This window comes from Amphiura filiformis, chromosome 1 (assembly GCF_039555335.1).
Source record: "Amphiura filiformis chromosome 1, Afil_fr2py, whole genome shotgun sequence".
Classification (NCBI taxonomy): Eukaryota; Metazoa; Echinodermata; class Ophiuroidea; order Amphilepidida; family Amphiuridae; genus Amphiura; species Amphiura filiformis.
In genome coordinates, this window is record NC_092628.1 from 3,865,705 (window position 1) to 3,890,473 (window position 24,769).

Below are 24,769 nucleotides of genomic sequence, written 5' to 3' on the forward strand. Positions count from 1 at the left end.
TTTGAATAAAAGTACCCGTTTTTCACTCTGTCCACGGATAGCAAACATGGTTGGGATGTCTCATGTTGTGGAGTGGCCTGCACGATCACCAGACCTCACACCACTTGATTTTTATTCCTTTGTGGCAAAATCCAAGATCTTCGCAAACGTATTACTGAATGCATTTGCAAGTATCCGGCGCACAAGGATGGTACGCAACGCAATTGATGTAATGAGGACCAGGGCTGAAACCTGTATTCGCCAAGGAGGCAACCAGGTAGAGGGCAGAGCAGCACAGTAAACTCACTTCAGAAGAACCAAAGACAAACCAAAAAGCCTTTTAGGGCTACCTTTTATCCTAAAAAGAGAAATGACTTATGTTGTAAATAAAAAATAAAAAAGCAAGAAACAACAAAGTAAGAAAGTAAGAAACATAATAAAACAAAAAGACATAAATAACCAAGAAAAAATAAGTAATTGCAAGTAGAGCAAAAGAAGTCCCATTCGGCATCCATTTTATCCACAAATTAATGACACTATTAACAAAATCCATTGCCCATAAACCCACCGGTAAAGCCCATTCCATAAATAAAGTTATTTTATAAAGTTATCATTGAGGAATGTTTGATATTCATGCATGGTATGTGTACTCCTTTTCAATCTTTGAAGTAGCCAAACCTTCTCTGTGGACAGAGTGAAAAACGGGTACATTTCTTGAAAAGAGCATATCTTCAAAAGTTGTGAGCCGATTGATATAATTGTTTTGGTTTATTAAAGCTAATGACTCAAGGTTTCTTTACATACCAAAATATATTTCATCAACTTTTCAGAAATAGGAGAAAAAGAGGGCGCAATGAGGGGCCTCTTTTTTTGGACACCCTGTATTAGACTATATAGTCTATATTAGACATAGTCGATTTTTGATAAATAAAAATATGTTATTTAATCATTATGAACGCATTCAGTTGAACTCGATATTATACTGATATTATATATTTTATTACATCAAAATACTAGTAAATGGTTATGAAAAAAGTTTATATAATTATATTAGTGACAGTAACAGTAAAGTATACGTAGGCTTATTGAATGGTACATATCATAATGGCACTTCAATACTGAACAGTTCTAATTTTAATTTATAAGTTTAATAATCGCGAAAGCCCGAGTTAAAATCGCGAAGCCAACAAACAGAGGGAGTACGGTGACTAAAAAGATCAGATGTAAAAATCTATCAATTGTGCACAAATTAATTAAATCAGAGTTTTAAGAGTATGCACAATGGGCAAGTGGAATACGGAGAAGTCTAACAAGCTATTAGCAGTAGACGTGAGCATTGCTAACCACCTGCTATTAGCATTAGATGCAGGCATTGATAAACTACCTGCTGTTAGAATTGGATGTGGGCATTGATAAACTACCTGCTTTAGCAGTCGATATCATGATATGGGCATTGATAAACTACCTGCTATTAGCTGTAAATGTGAGCATTGATAAACCACCTGCTATTAGCATTAGATGTAAGCATTGATTAACTACCTGCTATTAAAAAGATGTGGGCATTGATAAACTACATGTTAGCATTAGATGCGACTATTGATACTACCTGCTATTAGCAGTAGATGTGGGCATTGATAAACTACCTGCTATCAGCAGTATAGATATGGGCATTGACAAATTTTCTGCTATTAGCAGTAGATGTGTGCACTGTTAAATTTCCTGGTATCAACAGAAAACGTTCGTATTGGTTAAGTACCGGCAAATCAGCAGTAGAATATGGTTTACACACACCTACTGCTGATAGCAGGTAGTCTATCAATGTCCATATCTACTGCGGATAGCTGGTGCTTTATCAATGTCCATATCACTTCATCCAAGTAATATTTTCTTGTTCCCACAGATGAAAACTCCACTGCGAATCGGCGATTTGATGACACTGATGAAATTATTCAAGAGGTGGAACAGTGGTTTCCATCCAACGTAATTTGAAGACCTCTAGAATGGTGGCATGCGCAGTGTCAAGAAACGGTGAGTGAAATGTGTGACTCTGGGCAGTGAGCCTTAAGAGAGACTATGTGATCTTCGCAATCTGAGGATCTCTACAATTATAGCTGTCTATGGACAGTCAATAAATAGTCGGAGAAATGTGCGACTTTGCTCTGTGACTATGTAAAGAAGTCTTAAATATTACATATCAAAATAAAGTTTCTGGCTCCTTCACTTCCTCCTTCTAAAACGTTTTGTTACCCCCTCGTACATTCTGCCTTAATTCATATGCACGGACAATTATTATTAATTGTGATGATACAAGGATATCTGAGTGAATGTTCATGCGCAAGGGTAGTAAATGGATTTTTAGAAGTTAATTACTGCTTTTAGATATTACTGTAAACTTTGAAAATCCTGTCGCAACCATTCAACTTAATATATTGTACCAATGTGGATCGTAATATGAATAAATATCGTATATGAACAAAAGACTTACGGAAACTGAAAAGATAAAAAGACCCTTGGTCATAGTGGATACAATAGGTCACATCTGTACCCTCTAGCAGGGGTCACATAACCATACCCTATTCAAGAGGGTGTCCGAGGGATTGCGACGTGTGCTCACTAAACAAGGGATCCAAGTCCATTTCAAGCCCCGCAACACTCTTCGCGAACTTCTAGTTCTAGGACAAGATCAGAACGGTGCCACACTGTGTATAACATCGCTTGTCAGTAGAGTCATGCAACGCCACTACATCGGTGAAACTAAACGCCCTCTAGGGGTTAGAAATCGCGAGCATTAACGTGAACCCTCTCCTGTAGCGCTACATGCCAGGGATACAGGACATAACATTCCCACCGAACAGGTCGTGGAGTTCGCGAAGCCTGTTGCCACATCAGAATTAATAAGAGCGACCTCAACAGGGATGCCGGGAGATACTACCTGCCCGCCGTGTACAACTCTCTTCTGAGCCGACTGACACCGTCTGGTGTCGGTGGCTCAGAATAGCCAACAGCGCCCCACGTGCCAAATATTGGGGCTGAAGACGTCCAAGAGAATACTGGATGAAAGCTTCATCTCGGTAAGCAATTTCAAGTTCGTGAGAAATAAGAAAAGTTAAACATAACTAATAACAATTTCATGCGTTTATTAACAAAATCCTTTTGGTAAACTGAGAGGTAGATTCTATAAAGACTCTTATTAACCGCGATGCTCTTTTTCTGAAACTGACATCGATTTCCATGTACACAGTGGCGTAACTCCTATGCGCTCTGGGGGGCCGCGCACCCGGGCTAAGGGGGCACCCAGGTCTGGAAACCATTTCGACACGATAATACTTTATCCTTTATTGATAAACCTTTATCCACCATGCATAGAATTACTCTTCATTTGGGTGCCCCCTTCAACAGATAATTTTCGCGCGCTTCGCGCGCAATACAACATAAATTGTAATTTGAAAGACCATTTATACCAAATTAGTGGTATCTATGCATATTTTCGTGCGCCCGCGCAGCTAGTGAAGAATCTTCAAAAGTAAAGACACTGGACAAGATTTTTTATTAACATGAAGTTCATTGAAACATGAAACAAAGTTGATCTGAAAGCTACTATTTGTAAGTAACTGTTATTCGGTAGGTACATGTATATATGACTTTCAATACCAAAATTGATTTGCTCTACACCATGCACACTCTTGGTCAGGGGCACCCGATCTACTTTCGCCCCCGGGCACCCTGACCCAAAGTTACGCCACTGTATTATACAGATGAGATTAAGAACTGATCACCACTGCTCGGGTTTCCTACCATGCAGCAAAGGCTTATTACAAATGTGGAGTATGATATCGTCAAGGTCATTTTTACATCTTTTATTAATTTCTTGAGGGATTTCATCTTCATCTGCGTTTTCCTTCTCACCCTGATGTTATTTGCGGTCTCATACACTTCCTGATCGAAGGCATCTGTACGTATGTTACATTTCCGATGCACCTGCTGTATCGAACCCCGGGGGCACATCATATATTTTTGGTGGGTATACTCCCTCGGAATTGTGAGAAGATTGGTATTTGGGAGCTGTCGGTAAAAGACGACGTACAGTCCAAATCAAGGGTCTTTCTTGGCTTTCTGGTTGAAAACCGCCTTCAAAAACCCAAAAATGTAAGGAATGAGCAATTTAGGAGTCCTTTAGAACAGAATATCAAAATCAAGGGTCTTTTAGCGCTGTATTTGGTCAAATTCAGGGGTCTGTTGGAGCTGCGCAGTCCAAAACAGGAGTCTTACCGGGGGAGTAAACCCATATGGTCATTTGTGTTATACCATCCTTATTGGCGATGATTGGTGAATTCCCAAGTAGCTGCTAAAATGTCTGTGGAAATGGGAATACCAAGAATGTATCTTCAAGCTCTATGTTCTCCTTTCTTGGCAGTTTTCTTTCTACTGATCTCATTTATCAGGTCCCAGGCAGCCTTTTCTCACAGTTTTGATCTACTTTTTCCACCTGGCTGATTTTTTGTTCTTCCTTGATTGTAGGTTTGAAACTGATACACACTTGTGTTATTAGCAGTTGGGTCAATTGATGAACACACCTTCATTTTCACAAATTACATAAGTTGCAACGCAATGTCGCGTGGTATATCCACCCCAACTGGCCACATGCGTCTCGTATATCTAATCGGACAGAAAATAGATAGATGAAATAAACATACATTTATATTGTACATAAAATGTATACATTGAAAATAATAGTTTACCTATTGCATTCCAATTTACTTAAAACATTCTAAGAATCGTACTTCCTCCGAATTACATACTTTTTATTATGTAAACCTGAGGTGAACTATATATCCGTTAGTTTAGACAACACAATGTCTATTCTTCACTATTAATGAAACATTAACATAATGACATGAATAATTAAACATTCTAAATATAACTGAGTTGTCGTTACTGACTTATCATTGAATATCATTTGTTATAATGAGTAAACGGTGGTCTAATGATTAGGGCGCTAGACCCATGATCACTTGTTGTGGGTTCGAACCCTGGCATTGCCAACGTGTTGTGTCCTTGGACAAGAAACTTTTTTCTCACTTGTCTCACTCCACCTAGGTGTGAATGTGGAGCTGTACACAGTTTTATTATGGGATGATATATCCGATTATGGCTGCCGACTGACGTGACATATCCTCATGATCCTAGTGGCATCGAAATAAATGTAAACAAACCCTTTGATAAACATTATAAGGCTCTGTATAAATTCCTATTGATTATTCATTTATTTAAGGGTTGACTAAGTACTGTTGGTCGAGGAAGCCAAAAAGATCAATTTTCATTGTCTAAATCAATATATTGATATACCTTGATGTTTTGCAGAAGTTCAGCCTGCAAATCATATACTTAGAAAGCTTGCTTGATTTATTGTTGTTAATGAGTTATACCATATACGTTTTACAAATGTGTTGTGGTTTCAGCTCTCTTTACAACATAACTCAAGAACCACAGGACCTACAAAAGTATATCTTTGCTATTTGAATCCTTCTACATGATGATCACTATGAAATGATCAAAACAATTTTTTTCAAAGCTTACTACCATTAGCAGGATGTTGTGAACGTCCAAATCGCAGCAGTTGAAAATAGTTACTAACCTTAAGTCAGAAATGTAGAATTGAAACTGTAATATCTTAAACTCATGTTTTCATCTTACCCAAGTTTCATGTTGTGTTCCCTACACAAGGTTACGAGATCCCGTAGGTCTGCTTCATGTAGATTGACATCCAAAAGATACAGCCTTTGCATCTGTGCTGCCATGGGTTGCAGACTGGACATGAATGACTGCCATGAAGACCTGTTCATTATTGGTATGGTGGATGCGCAAGCTTTGTTTTGGGACTTTTCGATTCTCGTGAGAAATCTCAACAGACGTGACTGAGTGCTACTCACATCAGTATTGTCATCAGCATATGATGCTCCTAGAGTAAGCTGATCGAGATTTGAGAGGGATGTGATTATCTTTCCCATACACAACATCAGGTCATCTACATAATGGCTTCTATACACCTCCAGCCATTCTAATAGTACAAGTTTTCCCATCGTCATCGCCAATTTCCTATGTATCTTCTTACTCATACCAGCGACATCAATCCACAACACCTTCAATCGACGCGCGTATGGCAGTGTACTCACTAGTGTCTTACCAGTACCATCATCCATGTAATTACCTTTCATACGTAATACGGTGAGATTGGTACAGATTTGTGGCATTACTTGTGCCAGGGCTGTCATGTTGTTTGCTGATGCCCACATGTCATCCACCTTCAAATCATGTAGTGATAGATCGGGTAATGTCTTTGTTAAGTTAAGAATAACCTGGCTCTCAGTATCGTTATATGACGTATCTAGAACCTGAAGACTTGGAATACATTGCGGTAGACACAGCACCATGCCATTCATGACTTCTGCACTCAATCCAGTGTCTGAAAGTATTAGTTGAGTGAGATGGTTGAGATGACCTTGTTTGATGACAGTCAGAAGTTTCTGTCCCGAATCCTTCAATTTGATATCTGTCAAATCAAGTTCATCTAACTTTGTGAACTTGACTGTATCTAGTATTGGATCGGTATTTATTTGACTCTCTGATGTATGCCAGGTTTTGAAATACTCCCAAAGCTCAATCATAAGGAGTCCGACTACAGCGTCCGATCCAACGGCTTTGGTGAAATTCTCTAAATTACTTGTATTTTGATGGCCTTCTACATATTGCTTATAAACATTCTCAATCTGGTTATATGTGGGTATCAAGTTTACAATACCTTGAACGGTATTCGACATTTCGTCAACTATTGCCGTTGTTTTGCCATACCTCGTGCAAATACCAGGTATGGGTATTTGAACAAGTTTGATTTTTGTAATAACTCTCTGACCTTCAAGGTTTGATAAGAAATGGGCAATAGCTGCGCTTGTGTATGGTGACAAACCTAAAAACTGCAGTTTTCCTGTTGGAAACACCTCAGCCAAGAGTTGGTTAAACTGCCCAGTTGATCCACTCTCGTAGTTACACAGTAAGCACGTTTCTATGAATTCTTGAACTAGTTTAGCTTTTTCTGGATCTCTCAGTGTATTTGCATAGTAGGCTCGAACATCGACAATCAATTCTAGTCTCATGATTTCAACTAGTTTCTCAAGAATAAGCTTGGCTGCTTTGAGACTACTTCCACACGCAAATCGAAGCACCATCTGTACACTGAGACATTTCTTAGCGGAATCTAGCTTTTGAAGTTTGCTTCGCAACTCATCGGGGTTTTTATCCGCTAAATGAGACAGGTACTCCCCGCCACACTTTTCTTGAGCTGATTTGTGAAAGAAAACGACAGATTTCTGCTCGTAAATCTCACTACGATGAATAGATTTATAAGTTGACGTCATTTTTTCAATGGAAATTATGCCAATTTTGCATCCGTCCTCTACGCACGCTGCCGATGTAAGTTCTTTCACTTCTTCGTACGGAAACACGAGTTTATTTTGTGGTGGCCAAAGACCAAGACAGGCACATTCTCCTAGTCGCACAATCACATCCTCATGTGAAAGTAGAGACAATGTTGTATTTATGTTCTTTTTTTTGGCAAGAAAGTGGTTGTGCAATATGCGAAAAATTGATGTGTACAGATCGTTGATTTTGTTTGGAATGTCCTCTTCGTTTGCTTCATTCCAAAAGAGACAGAAAAGCTGAGCCATGAGTGGGATCGACGCTATCTGAATCAAGTTATTATTGTTGATATAATCCCACAGCCGATTTCCTGAATCTGGGGATTCTTTAAATGTCTTCATGATATATTTTCTCACGCTTTCTTCAGAGAAACCTTCCACTTCAATTTTGGCATAAATGTTATTGAGAACAGAAAAATCAGATGCTCTCCAGTGCCTCGATGAAACAAGAACTCGACAACTAGTCAAATACCTGTTTGCCAGAGTATCAACAACATTACCACCGTCAGTTTGATTGCTACCAATAATCTCCCCACGACTGAACTCATCATAAGAATCCAACAAGATCATGACGCTATCAGGGTTTTGTTCCAAGAAAAACCTAATAGACTCTTTCGATAATTTGGTGTCTTTTGGCAGTAACTGGTGAAGAATGGCTTCTTCCAGACTTGAAGTATACTGCATCCATCTCATGTTCAAAACAAAGAGAAGAGGAAGGTCTTTCAGAGGAGAGTCGGCATTCTCCGTTGCCCAATCATAAGCAATCTGTGCAAGAAGAGTACTTTTTCCAGAACCACCTCTACCAAGAACCAAAATCCGTGTTGGTAACATGCCATTGACCTGTCTGGTAAATGTTTCGTGGCGGGAGTTGAGGGTATTTTAACAGGCGCACAAGGCTTAGCCATATCATAGTGTATGGATAAATTGGTGTAAATTTCATCCATATCCAAATATGTTTGAGAATCTCCCGGATGCTTTGGAATTTTACAAAGACTTTGTAGATAATGTTGTTTAAGCTGACGCTTACATGCACCGATGTCGAGACTAGTCGGTTGGTTTCCACCTGTAACGAATTATAGAATAGATTGAAAATAATCATCAGATTTAGTATTTTTATGCATACGGACCAGTCTTCAACAATATTCATGTTTAGGTATGGGATTCAAAAGGTTGATTCTTGGATCAAAACAAGAGGGCCATTGCATAAGTTGTACGTCCACTCTTACAACTTTGGTTCTGTAAATGGTAACTTCTTCATACTCATCTTGATTATACATTAGAATGTCACCCACAAAGATTGAGCAAATGTATATTGACATCTTAACCAGATTTGTGCAGGTGACCTGATAAACAAAATAAGATTTGATACACCGGAATCGGTAATGCAGGTGTTATGATTATGGCAACAGATTATAACTGAAACAACATGAAATGCATGACCAATGGCATTTTAGTTCTTTATCAGAGCTAAAAGTTAAAAATAAAGATACCCAACATTTGCTATTTTCAGATTAGTTTCCTTGTACATGTAGTTCAGTTTGCAAGTGCCATTTCCATTGGTGGTTTAAAATGCTTCCAGATAGCTGTGTTTTCTAACACTGACAATTTCTGCATAAATGTCTTTCTGGGCATTTTTAAGAAAAACATTAAATTTGATTTCAGTTCTTATCTGCTCTTATATATCCTTTCTTTGCTAAAACGCAACACTTTTTGTTTAAATGAAGCAGCATTTTTGGATTTTGCGGTCTTGGGTTGAAGATTATCAAACAGATCAGAGTCTTGGACATCAGAGGTATTTTCGTCCTGGAAATGGTATTTCAGGCGGAGCTTGCGAAAAAATGCTTCGACGTCGTAGCAAATGTCAAACTCACCGCGGGAATATTCTAAAGGAATGACATTGAGTCCCTTACTGAGGACAGTGCGCTCGTCGTCAGACAATGGCATGTTGGATGGTATGGTAAGAACAAGTTTGCTAGGAGCATAAGATGCACAATACCCCTTTATACTGACCCTGATCTGATCTATGACCCCATAGCTCAACTTATATGATGAAGCTTGGGTAAGTGGCTCTTCTCATCACCAAGTTTTTGATCACAGCTTATAATGTCAAGTAAGAGTTGCAATCATAAGATTTTTCACAAAATATGACCCATAATAATATGCTTGACTAGCGGTTCTTCTGACCAAGTTGGGTGGTCATAACATGAAAATCAGAGCAGAAGACTACTAACCCCTACATGACCTTTAACGTCTCTGTGTGCAACTTATGACACTGGTCAAAATCGTACTGGCGCTCCATAGAATTTGATCACTTCATAACTTGAATGCGCAAGGCTCCCCAGTATGACTACATCACCTAATAACAAAATGAAAATTATCTGAAGGAAATATAGTTCTTACCAGCATGACCAGGAATTTCCTTTGTGTTGCCCTCTTGCAACTTCAACTTCTCGTCAATTATTAGTTCTAACACCATTTCTTTTGCAGCTTCCCTGAGCGGACTTAATGCGAGTTGTTTCATACGTGCACTTACTGTCGATGTCTGAATCTGCAGAATAAGTTGGGAAAAGTAACAACACGTGCTCTAATCAGCTAGACAAACAATCATAGTCATAATAGGGATGAGGTCTGCACAAAATCTCGTCTTGTGATGGGGTTACTATTCTTCCTTCCTCTACCATGTATACAGCTCTCTACCTTATTTTGTCAGACAACTACATTTATTTATTTTAGCGGTGCCTCTATAGACGAATCTCATTTCACGCATTCCTACACCTCACTGGCAGCCATAACTGGGTCCCAGTCGGCTACAATGCACCCAAAATGTGAAATGATTCGGCCTTGGCGGGAATTTTAAACTGCCTCGTTTTACACCAGCGGTGAAAACACACGTAGACAAGAGAATGATGAAAGTTTACAATACAATAGAATTCCCTTCGGCAAAACACACAGCTTCTATTGCCTTTTACGTGGGGTACAACGAAAAGTCATACACCATATCAAACGCTACTTCAAATGGATGTCTAGTACTTACGAACAAAAGGACTATGTATGAATAGATGCGACGTGATTACGCGGAATTATTTCTATTGTATTATTATTCTATTAACCCTCCTCGTCCTTGCATCTTCTCTAGGCGTTAAGCGGCTTTTATTCACACAATTGGGCGGTTAAAACACCAGTTTACTGCGCATGACTTGGCTTGTGAGATTCGTCTATATCAGGCATTATATAGTAATATCCCGGGGAGGGCACATCATCATTTTTGGTGGTATGCTCGGATTTTTGAGGTGGTGGGCCGTTGAGAACCGATGGTGTACAGGTAAAAGAGGGGCTTTCGGAGCTGCGAACGGTCAAAATTAAGGATATATCTTGGCTTTCTGGTCAAATATATCGCCTAAAAAACCGCCGGGAAATGTGAAGAATGAGCAATTTAGGGGTCTTTTAGGCTGAAATGATCAACATCAATGGTCTTTCAGCGCTCTGTTTTGGTCAAATTCTCAGAAGTCTTTCGGAGTTACGCGGTCCAAAAAAAGGGGTCTTTTGCGGGGAGCGCTGCACACCCGCGTACCGTATCATGGTATGGTCATTTGTTCTCCCTTGTGATTTACCGTTGAAAGAAAATGCTTTGATGGGGCCCTATTTTGTCGATAGTTTGTTGTTAGGGCATATATTTGCCGCTGGAAAAAATCAGCACATGTTTATTTCGACAAATTGCGCTGCAACACACGCAAAGTGTAAAACCATACTGTCGGACACATTCAGTATAACTTGAGAATAATAAATACCACCTCAATTTTACTTCTAAAGTTAATATTAAATCTCGGTACTTTCATCCTAAACATCACCCACCAACTATCTCCGGCCATCATAATACTAACCGTAAGTTTTATAGCCCGACGAATAGGACCTGATATTCCTTTTATTGTCAGACTGCTTATCTACTTAAACTCTGATTGCTCAAGAAATATTAGTCGCGAAAGTCTACTAACTAGTTTATCTCCAATGGTGTAAGTAAGACGAATCGCGAAAGTCCAATGAACGCCCACCCGGATGGAGGTGGTTAGTGAACTCTCGTGGTTAATGTTTCTTCAGCGATCAGAGTATGAGCAGATAGTCTGGTAACTAAGTAACATGTCCTACTCGTCGGGATATAAGTAAAAGTAAAACTTTCTTCGAAATTTCTGTTACAAAAAGCAGCGAAATGAAATGAGACTAATATTACGTTCATAATAACAACCAGACACATGGCTATGCCACATGCACACGTACCTTTGATATATCGAGTTGTATCTGATCGACTATATCTTGCGTGTAATAGCGAGGAGCTAAACAAGGAATAAGGTCGTGGATGTCATCAAAGTACTGCGCAGTGACAATATCGTCTAATTCCATGCTGTTCTCGATGTTTAGATGGCAAAGTTCATTCCGTACCTTAAAAACCTGTAAATATCAAAGATAACATACATTATATTGGTCTTCGATCGCCAATCTTGGCATTGGCATTATTTGGCTGGCCATATTGGGCCGATCTTGGCTTTTCGTTGGTAATCTTCATTTTGGCATCACAGTGGCAGCCTAAATTGGTTCAATATAGGCACAAAATATTGGTTGTGAACAGCTGCAAGCATGAATCCAACAATCGTGATGCTATTGGCCCAATATTGGGCCATGAACAATAAGATTAGTCCTGACATTATTTTGCTGACCCATATTGGAACATTTTTGGCTTCCTATTGGCAATTTTACATTGCATGTTGGCATCCTAGCAAACACAAAAACGTTTTAAAAACGTTTTAAATAAGTTATATTTTGGCTTTTGGTTTAGGTAAAAACGTTTTAATAACATTAAAATGTCGGGTTATATAAAGGTCATGATAACGTTTTAAAACGTTTTGTATGAAAAACACACTATCACAATATTTTTAAATGTTTTCAAAAAATGTTATAGTAAACTATTTTTGTAAACATTTTTGCCAAATATTGTGTCAATACTTAAATAACATTATGTTAAAATATTTGAAACCAGCAAACACAGAAATGTTCTTAAAATGTTTTTTTCAAAACCTTTTAATAACATTTAAATGTCGGGTTATATAAAGGTCATGAAAACGTTTTTAAAACGTTATTGAAAATATTTTGGGCAAACATTTTTCGCAAAATATTTTTTCAACTCCCAAAATAACATTCTGTTTAGAATGTTTTGTATCCAGTTTTCAAGAATGTTTTTGGAATGTTATTAAAACGTTTATATACCCTTCATATAACCCGACATTTAAACGTTTTCTGTAAATCATTTTTGTTTGCTGAGCAGTAGATTATCAAAAAATGTTTTTTAAGGTTATGAAAACGTTTTATGCTCTTAATATACCCTTTATATAACCCGACATTTAAATGTTTTTTGACAACCTTTTATAACCTTTTGCGAATGATGTCGAAAACGTTTTGTGTTTGCTGGGATCCTATATGGGCACAATATAGCCCACTATATTGGCGATGAACAGCTGCTATTTAACACTACGGATTTTAAATTATCAAGCAAATGCACTAGATTAGAATTTTCGGCCCGTTCACTTTTCAAACTGTACTCTTAAGAAAAATTTAATATATCGCATTACATCAAAAAGATCACAAAGCGATGAACAATATTAAAACAAAATATATATAAAAGTGCAGATAAAATATAAAAAACAAAATAAAAAATTACAGATAACATAATTATAAAAAACAAATTATAATGAAAAACAAGATAATCACGAGATTAGAAGTTAAGGAAAAATACAACAAGGTTTGACCTTGGTTTGATTTTGATTTTGTACATGCTGCTGTGATATGGAGAATGACTTTTGCCAAGTTTAAGCCTAATCCGGCGAAGTTTAAAATTTAGCGCCAAGATGACACTTGACCTCGGTTGATCTCGATATTATTTCGCACATATATTTCACTCGTATGAAGTGTTAAATTTTGACCCTCCAGTTTAGTGACCTTTGACCTCCGTGAAATTTTGGTGACGTTTGACCTCCGTGATGACCTTTGAAACTACCATGTCAACATGCTTTTCCCGGCACATACCCATGTTGTCTCGGTCCCAGTAGGTATGTGTTCCTCCGTCACTAAACAAACCGCGGTTTGTTTAGTGACGAAGGAGCACAAATCGGCTGGGACCGAGACTACTACCCATGTCCCAAATATCGGATCGATGCGATGATTTCCCGATAGCTATCCATATCCAAAATATCGGATCGATGCATCGAAGCGCGGCGAGACGCACAGCCGGACAACCAGGCACACACACAGACACACCCCACGCACACTTCGCTCATTATTTTAGCAGTATAGATATAGATAGATAATTGCGGGGTTTTTTTTCGCGCCGAGCACCGCAGTGTATTTTTTTTAATATTTCCGATACCTTTTGGAGTTTATCATAGAAGGCTTGGTTCCCTTGGTGATATGGTGTAAAGTGTATTGCCAACATCAGTAAGCTTGCAACATCAAAGTTATCCAAACAACCGTATATTTGACCTCGTGGTAGCCTCAGTACAAACATTTTAGCGACCTCTATCGGATCCTTACAGAATAACGTCGGATCAATGTTATTCCACTTCATAGAGACGATATTCGATTGTGGGAAATAAGCCTGCTCTATTGCTGCTCCCCAAGATACACAGCTCTGGCAGAATCCCTTCTTTGGGTTTGGTTTCCCTTTGTTTGGACATGACTGTGTACATGTACCCAGGTTCCGTTGACTTCTTTGATGCCAGTCTTCTAGTACCTTCTGGAGGGTTGGCAGGATGACAGAGCACACCAGCTGGACAGCTTCATGACATCGTACAAAGTTATCCATGTCTGGTCATGACTTGGTATCTACGCGTATCTGCAATATACATGAACATAATAACGTACAAATATCAGTCAGAAACTAGAAAGAAACTCCATTGATAATGTGGCTGGCATCGGTTACAATGCTACCCGTTTTAGTGGCGTACCCAGGTTCCTCCTATCGGGGGGGCGCTGGAGTAAAAGGTACATTTGCCACCCCCTCAACAGCCCGAAAAGGTTGACCCACATTTTTTTTTCAATGGATTGAAAAAGTTAAGAGCAAAATACAATAAAAAATTTTTAACAATTATTTTCTACCCTTTTTACTTTCATAATTCTTTATGCCGCCCCTTCTCTTCTGCCGCCCCTTTTACCTGCTTTTACCCCGGAGGCTCGCGCGGCTAGTCGCGCCCCAAAGCACACCCAATATATAATTTTTATTGTTTTCTTTTTGGCACGTGGGAGGTTAAAGAGATTTGCAACCAAAAGTTGCTATTACTATTCTACTGCTCTATTATGTTTGGCAAGGTTACTGCTACTCTTAGGAATATCTTCAAATAAAAAATTCCACAAAGCAGCCTTTTGGAACCAAACTCTTCATATATCGCCCGGCACTACAAGCAGATTGTACTCATCATCTGCGTCTGTTTGCAATCATGGATTGAATCAATCAACGTACTGCAGGGTTTATTGTTCTATTGTGTCTGATTTTAGAGCGCTGAAATATTGGAAAATGTTGCCAATCAATATGAGAGTGTACATTCAACGTCCAGTTTTCGAAATTGGGTGACTTATGTTTGCACCACCCCGCGTATACATAAAGAGGTCGCTTTCGCCTCTGTTTGGAACACCCGAATAATATGGCATATACAGCACATATATAGGGAATAATGGTCTACGAATGGCTTCAATTGGACCTTCCTTTTGCACAATTTTCCAACTTCTCACAAATGTCTCAGGGGGAACATCTCCTCAGACACACCTTGCGTATGCATAAAAAAGTTGCCCTTTTCGCTTCTGCTCTGAACATCCGGCACTCTACAATCATTCATACAATAAAAGTGAAGAGTTGTCCACGAATGGCTTTAATCAGGCCTTCATTTCACACATTGTCGGCTTTTTCAAACAAATGCACAATAATAGTGCCAAAATGTTGCACCAAATGGCTTCAATTGGGGCTTCATTTTGCAACATCGTTGCTGTATTTCTCACAATTGCATTGATACCAATGATCCAGAAAACCATTAACACATTGTACCATATCTTAAAAGTACTACTTTAAAGTAGACATGGTACAAAACGAAGCTGATGGTATCATTTTAAAACGGACTTTCCAATCTTATAGCTTCATCAAATTCTCAAAAGTACAATCTTGACATGTTCCGGCTTTCACTTAGCATAGCGCGATTCATTTGTAAACATTATGTTGTGGGCTACCACGAGCCGTATTTAAAGAGTACATGAATTGAACATAGAATAATGCAATTATAGGCAGTTTGTATGTTTTACATGAAAAAAAACCAGGATAATATTATGTCCTTTGTTGTACTTCCGGCAAAACAACACCCCAATTTATAACCGTCACAATATCCACAACACTGCACAAGTTCAACAATTTAATAATATAATACTTAATGGAGTTGATTACTTACCTACCAATCAATATCTATGGTGGTAATCGCTAAATGGCGTATTTTTCATAATTAAAGTTGGATAACGGTACAAAACTACGTGTCTGCTAGTTCGCAAAAATTCCCAATATATATTTATATATATATATAAATAAATATACAGATGGATCAGTTCATTAAATTTTATTTTATTCATATCCTGAATAAAATACTTGAATCCCTACAAGGATATGAATAGGATATGAATAAAATTTAATGAAATTTAATGAACTGATCCATCTGTATATTTATTTATTTATTTATTTATCGCTCCTTTACACTTAAAGTTGAGCACTCTCTGAAGAAACTTTAGTTCATTACTTTGTATATATATATATATATATATATTCAGAGCAGGTCACCATATAATTCATATGCAAACTAAATAAAACGGGTCACTTAACATTTAACTCGCTTATTATTTTAAAGCTTCCAGTACATGTAGTGAATACCGAGTTAAACAAGTACAGGCAGAACGCCACTGATAATGCCACTATTCAATAAAACATGACACCTTACCGTTCATAAGACCGTTAGCGAAGGAGTGACGCAAAATGCATTATCAACTTCATTTTCTCCTATTTGAAAGGGAGCAACTCGTGATTCCAATGGGTCGTTATTAAAAAAATGTATTTATTTATTTATTTATTTATTTATTTTATTTATCCATTGTATCATTTTTAAGTAGGAATTATTAATGTTTGGAATTTTGACAATAAAACTTTAAAATTCCTGAAATTTGACGGATAACTTCAAGTAGAAACAATTTTGTGGCGCATCACCACTACCAGCTGGATGTGGCTGGGAAGTGAGATAAACGTTATAATGTACAGCCTGTCTCAAAAAAAATTGTGCAAGTGAAAAGCGCCCTCTTTTGCAATTAGAAAATGCCGCTGTGACATGATGCTTACATCAACGTCAAGGGCTCAGTCTTAGCTCTCAAATACCGTTTGTTCTGTTAAATTTGCTTTTTTTAAATCTCGAGATATGTTAAGTTAACAACGAAAGGGTAAAATTACAATTGTGCCACTTTTACTATGGAATAGGGCTGTACATGTAAATTAATGATAGCTGATGCGTCTAATGTACTCCCCCCTTCGGGGCTTGTGCATTAGACGCATCAACATCATTATTTTGTCTAATTTCATTAATTTGCCAACTTTCATGAACTTGTCTAAGTATGCAATAATTGTTTGTCTTTTCATATGTCTTGAGTGACAAAGTGAACAGTATTTACCATGATAAAATCATGGATTTAATTTTACAGCAGAATGTGAAATATTTATTTATCTTTTAATTTGTCGTAAGTGGAAACAGAGAATCATTATACATTTATCATGAGAAAATAGTAAAAACAGTAAAAACAATTTTGTATTGTTGTGTAATTGATGCATTCTTTTGATTTCACGGAGGAACTCTTGATAAACGTGATGCTATCATTGATTTACATGTACAGCCCTCTTCCCTAGTAAAAGTGGCACAATTGTGATTTTACCCTTTCGTTCTTAAGAACAAACGGCATTTGAGAGCTAAGACTACGCCCTAAACGTTTATGTAAGCATTATGTCACAACGGTATTTTCTAATTGCCAAAGAGGGTGCTTTTCACTTGCACAATTGTTTCTGAGACAGGCTGTATATGTAAGGGATTTCAATACACTTAGACTGTGGATGATATAATCGATAAACTGATTTTAAGGTGTATTCTGCATGGTTATTAATTCATCAGAAGCATTGTAGTCTTCGGGAATATCCTGTAGGGATTCAAGTATTTTACATCTTCAAAGGCGTATCAGGGTCAGTTGTCTGAATGGGCAAAGACAAAAAAAAATCCCATGGACATCATTTTGGTTCCGTGTTATTTTTAGTGAAGCGCAAAATATTTTTAAAGTTCACAATACTAGCCCAAAATTAAGGTTAATTTTTCACTGGGATGGGCTTTGATTTGAGGGGGGGGGGGGTTGAGTTGGCAAACCATCTCATTTAAGGATTCACCCCCCCCCCACACCCACTCCCCTACTCGTGTCCACCGCCAAACGAGGACACCTAACTTTTCACTGTACAACCGAGGACCTTATACATTTGAATTTTTGCATTCTAAGCGTGGACTTTTGTGTGAAAACCTGACAATTAATCGACTAACCGAGGACTTTGACATATTACCAGCAATGGGGGACCTACCCCCATGCAATTGTTAGATAGGTGAGGTTAATTGGGATTGCCAGACCCAGCCATAAACATTTCTAAGACAGCTGAGCATAAAAATCCCTCATTCACAATATGTATTATCACAAGGCAGAGAAAATCCATATGTATATCATTGTATAGCGCCCTCTGCAAGCGTTAAAAAACGAGGACGTCCTCGTTTTTGTGTGTGTCTGTAGTTTATAAGTGAAATGTGGGTGTCCTCGTTCGTTGGTGAAAACGCACGCACACACAAAGACCACACTGATCAGAAGCACTGTAAACCACGTTTTTAACATTTTTTCATAATAATTTAAAACAATAGAGAAATCGTTTGTTTCATTGTTTTTTCATTCATTCTTTTATTCCAGTTCATTCATTCATCAATATAACAATTATATTAACACCATACAAAATACAATTGAACGAGCTGGCTTAATTCCAGAGTATATTTCCCCTTCCCTGATCCTCGCCGCTTTGCATTATTATTAACTGTCACTTTTATGTGCATACCCGTTTCAATATGTTCCGTACGGCATAGGACTGAGAAGGACCCCTCTCCCACCCAACCCTCCTGCCACCCCTAGTTACTAACAGGGCTGCCCCTATAGGACTGTCCGGTAGCTTGCCAGTGCGCCTCTAACTAAATCGTGTTTTTCACCCTGTCTGAAAATCCCATTAAACTTTGATTATGAAAATAGCATGCATCCGACGTTACAAAAATGTCAACTTTTTGACAGTTGTCGTAATTCCGGAATTCTGACACCCGTCAGAATTCCAGAGTTTCAACAACTTGACCACTGTACATGTAAAGTATTCGAGCTTCCAAAAAGGCTTTATTGGGACAATGTGACAACAATTTGTATTTTACATAATTTTGGCCCATGATCGCGGTGAAAAGGGCTTTCTTGGGACAATTTTGTATTTGAACTATTTTGGCCCATGATCTGGGTGAATTTTGGTGGAAAACGGGCTCCTTGACCCTTTTCTTATTCTTTGCCTTCCTGATTTCCTCTTTCATTTTCGTCAGAGGGGAACTCGCACGTAATAGGGTAGTCGCCGATTTTAACCACCGACTATGGCCATTTGCCCTCGCCAATATGGTAAAAGGTCAGTGAGTACAATACTAATCACCTGTTTGCGGTATTGATTCTTTTGTACTCCATGTATTTGCATGTCTGCTGGAGGACGATTTGAACTAATTGTTTTTACGCCGCCTTCGCAAGCGATCTTTTTCAACTTTAATTTTAATTTCAATTTTAATGTATACCTTTATACAGAGTTGGTTGGGGATTTTTTTTACTCATCAGTGAGGTGAATTTTTTTTTTGCCCTCACCAATATGGCGGCCAGGTTGTTTCACTTTTTCGGTCGCCGCCTGCTATCCATGTATAGAGGTCATTGGATCATACCCACCAAATTCCATGAACCTGCAACAATTATCTATACCGGATGACCCCAAAATGACCTTGATATTTTTGTCTCACTTCGGTGGTCGTTTATTAATTCAGGTGGTGGCCGCATTGCATTATCTAAATTCAGTAAATTTTCATCGTCAACCGTGTAATTGAATGGGATTATTTTGAAATTTTAAAACGCTTGAAATATCACAAACAAATAGGCCTTTGTTGATAAATAATATAAATACAAGCTAAAACCGTTGGGGTTCGATAATGAACCCCACAAAACTAACCGACTATATTGGAAAATGCCATACGGCCGGGCGGTTTCACAAGTTGCCGGCTCGATCATGTCATCCGCCGCCTGATTAATTAGTGTTATATCACTCATGCATAAAATCTATTGGTTGATTGGCATTGATCATTTTTACCATCAGCCTCTCCGTGTGATAGTTTTTACTATCATAGTGCTGCGCCGTAATGCGCCGCCTGCGCCAGGCCGTGCGATTACTCTTGGATTCACCAGCAGTAATGAAACTTCACCACTCACTACCTAAGGTTCTGTAATCCAGCTGTACAACATTACTCGAATAATAGTGGATTACTGTTTTCTGCAGAAAAAAGATAAAAAAGATAAAATGTAAAATCATATACAAATATATCTTTCTTTCAAACCATACAAACTAACATCCGTAGGTCATATGGAATTTGAGAAAATGCAACGAAAAGAAGGGCAAATTGATAACATGATCAAAATGATCAAGCCAAATGTTTTTGATATTTCCATTATGCTGGGTTAAAATAACCGATTCTAATATTATTTTTACCGTTATACTATTTGAGTCACTTGATGAACACACCTTATGGTTCTTCAATCTTACAAATCAAATAAGGCTCAACGTAATATCTCGTGGAATATCCATCGCAGCAGGCCACAGGCGTCGATTATATCTGAGAGTGGGGAAAAATATAACAAACATGCAATTTTTACCGGTAATAGAACAAATCGCACCAACTTTGACAACATCGTTAAAATTGGGACGAATTTGGATTTCTGCTTGCATTATATTGTAGCTTACAACATTGATCTCACATGTATATCAATTTCATAAGTTCTCAATCAATTTGCTGGTGTTTAGGTTCTACTCGTTTAGACAACTCAACAATTGATGTTCATTCTTCACTATTGAACATTTACCATAACGTTTGAAAACGTTATGTTGTTAATGACTTGTCAAAGAATATAAATGTGAGTGTACACTACGAATGAGCCGTAAAGTCAGCAAGTTGTATTCTGAGATACAGTGTAAAATGTGCGTGAAGGTCGTATTCATAGGTACCTCAATTAGGCGCGACATGTTTCTCATTTGATAGCGTTTAAACCAATCAATAATCCTATTGTTGAAGAGGATAATAATCTTCTACCTATTTCTATAGAATCATTAAATAGCTTTAGTCTTTGTTTGTTTTGGCTAAATCCTGTTTAAGTGGTGGGTTACAATTGCATTGTATTTTGTCTAGGTATGTATAACCAACAATTAACAATGAGAGGACATTCCTGAACCTCGTTGACTTTATTACCAGCAATGTGGATCAGAGACACATGTAGAACCGAAAAAAGGTACCAATTTGTTGAAGGAGCAGAGTTCAACAAACCATAACCCCATTTCTGGATATCATTTGAAGTCAAATGATATACCATTTTAAAGCTAATGATAAAGGGTGGCCAAAAATTGTCGAGCTCTGCTCTGTTTGATTTCCTACCATATGATTTTGCTTTATCTGTAATAATTATTTAAAGGTGAAATATACTGAAACTGAAACTGAATATTTTCTAAACACAAAATAAAACAAAATAGACCGAGGGCCGACTTTATGGCTGATTCGTAGTGTCCGGTCACAAATAAAGGAGTCCAATAATTATCTTCAACTCAAGTTTTCATCTGTATCTTACCCAAGTGCCAAGTTGTGTTCCCTGCACAAGCTCAGAAGATTGCGTAAGTCTTCTTCATCTAGATTGATATTCTGGAGCTCCAACCATTGCATATGTGATGCCATGGGTTGCAGACCGGACATGAATGACTGCAATGACGAAGTTGCATTTTTCAACTTCTTGATCGTGAGAAAAATCAACATACGTGACCATGGTGACTGAGTACTGCTATTCATATCACGTGTGTCTTCAGCGCCAAGAGTAAGCCAGTCTAGATTTGAGAGGGATGTTATTACCTTTCCCACACACAACAGAAGGTCATCTACATATGGGCTTCTAAACATCCTCAGAGTCTCTAATAGTACGAGTTTACCCATCGTCATCACCAGTTTCCTATGTGTCTCCATACTCATCCCATTGACATCTATCCATAACAGCTTCAATTGACTCGCGTATGGCAGTGTACGCACTAGTGTCTTACCAGTCTCATCATCCATGTAATTATTGCTGATACGCAATACGGTGAGATTGGTGCCAATTTGTGGCATTACTTGAGCCAGGGCTGTCATGTTGCTTGCTGGTGCACCCATACCACTCACCATTAACTCATGTAGTGATAGTATTGGTAATGACTTTGTCAAGTTACGAACGACCTGGCGATCTTTACAATCGTTGTATGAAAAATCTAAAGCCTGAAGATTTGGAATACATTGCGGCAGACACAACACGATGCCATTCATGACTGCTATACTCAATTCAGTGTCTGGTAGTATCAAGTGTGTGAGATAGGTGAGATGACCCTGTTCAATGACAGTCAGAAGTTTCTGTCCCGCATCCTTCAATTTGATTTCTGTGAAATCAAGTTCTTCTAATCTTGTGAACTTGACTGTATCTAATATTGGATCGGTATTTATTTGACTGTCTGATGAATGCCAGGTTTTGAAATACTCCCAAAGCTCAATCATATGGAGTCCGTCTGCATTGCTAGATCCAAAGAGTTTAATGAAACTCTCCAAGTCACTTGAATTTCGATGATTTTCTACATATTCCTTATACACATTCTCGATCTCATTATATGTGTGCATCGTGTTTACAATCCCATTAACGGTATCCGACATTTCGTCAACTATTGCCGTTGTGCCGTACCTCGTGATAATACCAGGCCTAGGTATTTGTATAATTTTGATTTTTCTAACAACTGTCTGACCTTGAAGACATGATAAGAAGTGGGCAATAGCCTCGCTTGTGTATGGTGACAAACCCAAGAACTGCAGTTTTCCTGTTGGAAACAACTCAGCTAAGAGTTGGCTAAACTGATCAATCGAGTCACTCTCGTAGTTACACAGTAAGCACGTTTCTATGAATTCTTGAACAAGTCTAGCTTTTTCTGGATCTCTCAGTGTATTTGCATAGTAGGCTCGAACATCGACAATCAATTCTAGTCTCATGATTTCAACTAGTTTCTCAAGAATAAGCTTGGCTGCTTTGAGACTACTTCCACACGCAAATCTTAGCACCATCTGTACACTGAGACATTTCTTAGCGGAATCCAACTTTTGAAGCTTTCTCTTGAATTCATCGGCGTTTGTGTCTGCTAAATGAGACAGGTATTCACCGGCACACTTTTCTTGAGCTGATTTGTGAAAGAAAACGACAGATTTCTGCTCGCGAACTGCACTTCGTTTAATAGGTTTATAAGTTGACGTCATCTTTTCAATGGAAATTATGCCAGTTTTGCATCCGTCCTCTACGCACTCTACCGATGTCAGTTCTGTCATTTCTCCATAAGGAAACACGAGTCTATTTTGTGGTGGCCAGAGGCCAAGACATGCACATTCTCCAAGTCGTTCAATTACATCATCAAGCGAGTTCAGAGTAAGTTTGATCAGGTTCTTGTGTTTAGAAAGAAAGTGGTTGTACAATATGCAAAGAATGGCCGTGTAGAGATCGTTAATTTTGTTTGGAATGTCTTCTTCGTTTGTTTGCTTCCAAAAGAGGCAAAACAGCTGAGCCATAAGTGGGTTTGACGCTATCTGAAACAAGTTATTGTTTTGATATAATCACACAGCCTCTCTCCGGAATCTGGGGATTCTTGAAAAGTCTTCATGATATATTCTCTCACATGGTTTTCGGAGAACCCTTCCACTTCAACTTTGGCATAAACGTTATGGAGGGAAGAAAAGTCAGATGCTCTCCAGTGCCTTGATGAAACAAGAACTCTGCAACTAGTCAAATACATGTTTGCCAAAGTATTAACAACATTACCACCATCAGTTTGATTGCTACCAAGAATGTCCCCACGACTGAACTCATCATAAGAATCCAACAAGATCATGACGCTATCAGGGTTATGTTCCAAGAAATCTCGTATAGACTCTTTGGATAGTTTGGTGTCTGTTGGAAGCAACTGGTGAAGAATGGCTTCTTCCAGACTTGAAGTATACTGCATCCATCTCATGTTCAAGACAAAGAGAAGAGGAAGGTCTTTCAGAGGAGATTCGGAATTTTCCGTTGCCCAATCATAAGCAATCTTTGCCAGTAGGGTACTTTTCCCAGAACCGCCTCTCCCGAGAACCAAAATCCTTTTTGGTAGCATGCCATTGACATGTCTGGTAAATATTTCGTGATGTGAATTGAGGGGTATTTTGATAGGCGCACAAGGCTTAGCCATCTCGTAAAGAATTGATAAATTGGTGTAAATTTCATCCATATCTAAACATGTTTCAGAGTCTCCCGGATGCTTTGGAATTTTACAAAGACTTTGAAGATAATGTTCTTTCAGCTGACGCTTGCACAGCTCGATGTCGAGACTAGGTGGTTCATTATCATCTGAAACGGAATGTAGAATCGATTGAAAATGGTCATCTAATGAAGAATTCTGTCCGAAATAATCTGCAGTTGAACAATTTGAAATCTTTTATATGGTTTGGTATGCGATTCAAATGCACTGGAAAAGACTAACTAAAAAAGACCACTTTTTTTAACGCACGAACTGAACAATCGGGTTGTTAATAGCATATTTCTGTATATGAGTGTAACCGAGTCTTTTGTGAATCTCGAAAATAATGAAAATAATTAAAAGAAAAAAAACTAGACTTAGCTGTGGTCTAAGACCACGAACACAGCCGTGTTGTGACCCCTTAATCACATTTGACCCCAAAATATATGAAAACCCCATAGACATTGAATGCACGTGTTCACGTGGCATCACTTTGCTATGCTTTTTGTGGCAGAAGGGGCATTTGAAGGTATTTCGGTTTATACCGGAAATGACCCCTTAATGACCTTTGACCCCAAATCTGTGTACACCC

General features: G+C 38.3%; 2 protein-coding genes across 2 annotated transcripts; both read right to left on the reverse strand.

The window, feature by feature from the left end:
* Positions 1–1,091: 1,091 nt before the first annotated feature.
* LOC140167350 (NLR family CARD domain-containing protein 4-like) lies at positions 1,092–24,288 on the reverse strand. Its single transcript, XM_072190668.1, has 6 exons — positions 23,499–24,288; positions 13,864–14,270; positions 11,724–11,894; positions 9,852–9,999; positions 5,674–8,332; positions 1,092–4,635 (listed from the first exon to the last, which is right to left on the reverse strand). Exons 1-6 carry the CDS (start codon positions 24,166–24,168, stop codon positions 4,569–4,571), a joined length of 4,122 nt encoding a protein of 1,373 aa, XP_072046769.1. The 5' UTR covers positions 24,169–24,288; the 3' UTR covers positions 1,092–4,568.
* Positions 20,391–23,564, reverse strand: LOC140169655 (uncharacterized). The gene is made up of 2 exons (XM_072192944.1): positions 21,480–23,564; positions 20,391–20,476 (listed from the first exon to the last, which is right to left on the reverse strand). Exons 1-2 carry the CDS (start codon positions 23,471–23,473, stop codon positions 20,410–20,412), a joined length of 2,061 nt encoding a protein of 686 aa, XP_072049045.1. The 5' UTR covers positions 23,474–23,564; the 3' UTR covers positions 20,391–20,409.
* Positions 24,289–24,769: the final 481 nt, after the last annotated feature.

What these genes read in the sequence shown, in the direction of transcription:
- LOC140169655 (XM_072192944.1), bottom strand. Translation starts at nt 23,473, where the DNA reads ATGGCTCAGCTGTTTTGCCTCTTTTGGAAGCAAACAAACGAAGAAGAC. An exon ending in GAACACAACTTGGCACTTGG is followed by an intron (nt 20,477 to 21,479) that starts GTAAGATACAGA and finishes CCCCACTCTCAG; the next exon opens with ATATAATCGACGCCTGTGGC.
- LOC140167350 (XM_072190668.1), bottom strand. Translation starts at nt 24,168, where the DNA reads ATGGATGAAATTTACACCAATTTATCAATTCTTTACGAGATGGCTAAG. An exon ending in TTATATCAAAACAATAACTT is followed by an intron (nt 14,271 to 23,498) that starts GTTTCAGATAGC and finishes GATGTCATGAAG; the next exon opens with CTGTCCAGCTGGTGTGCTCT. An exon ending in TACAACTCGATATATCAAAG is followed by an intron (nt 10,000 to 11,723) that starts GTACGTGTGCAT and finishes CTTATTCTGCAG; the next exon opens with ATTCAGACATCGACAGTAAG.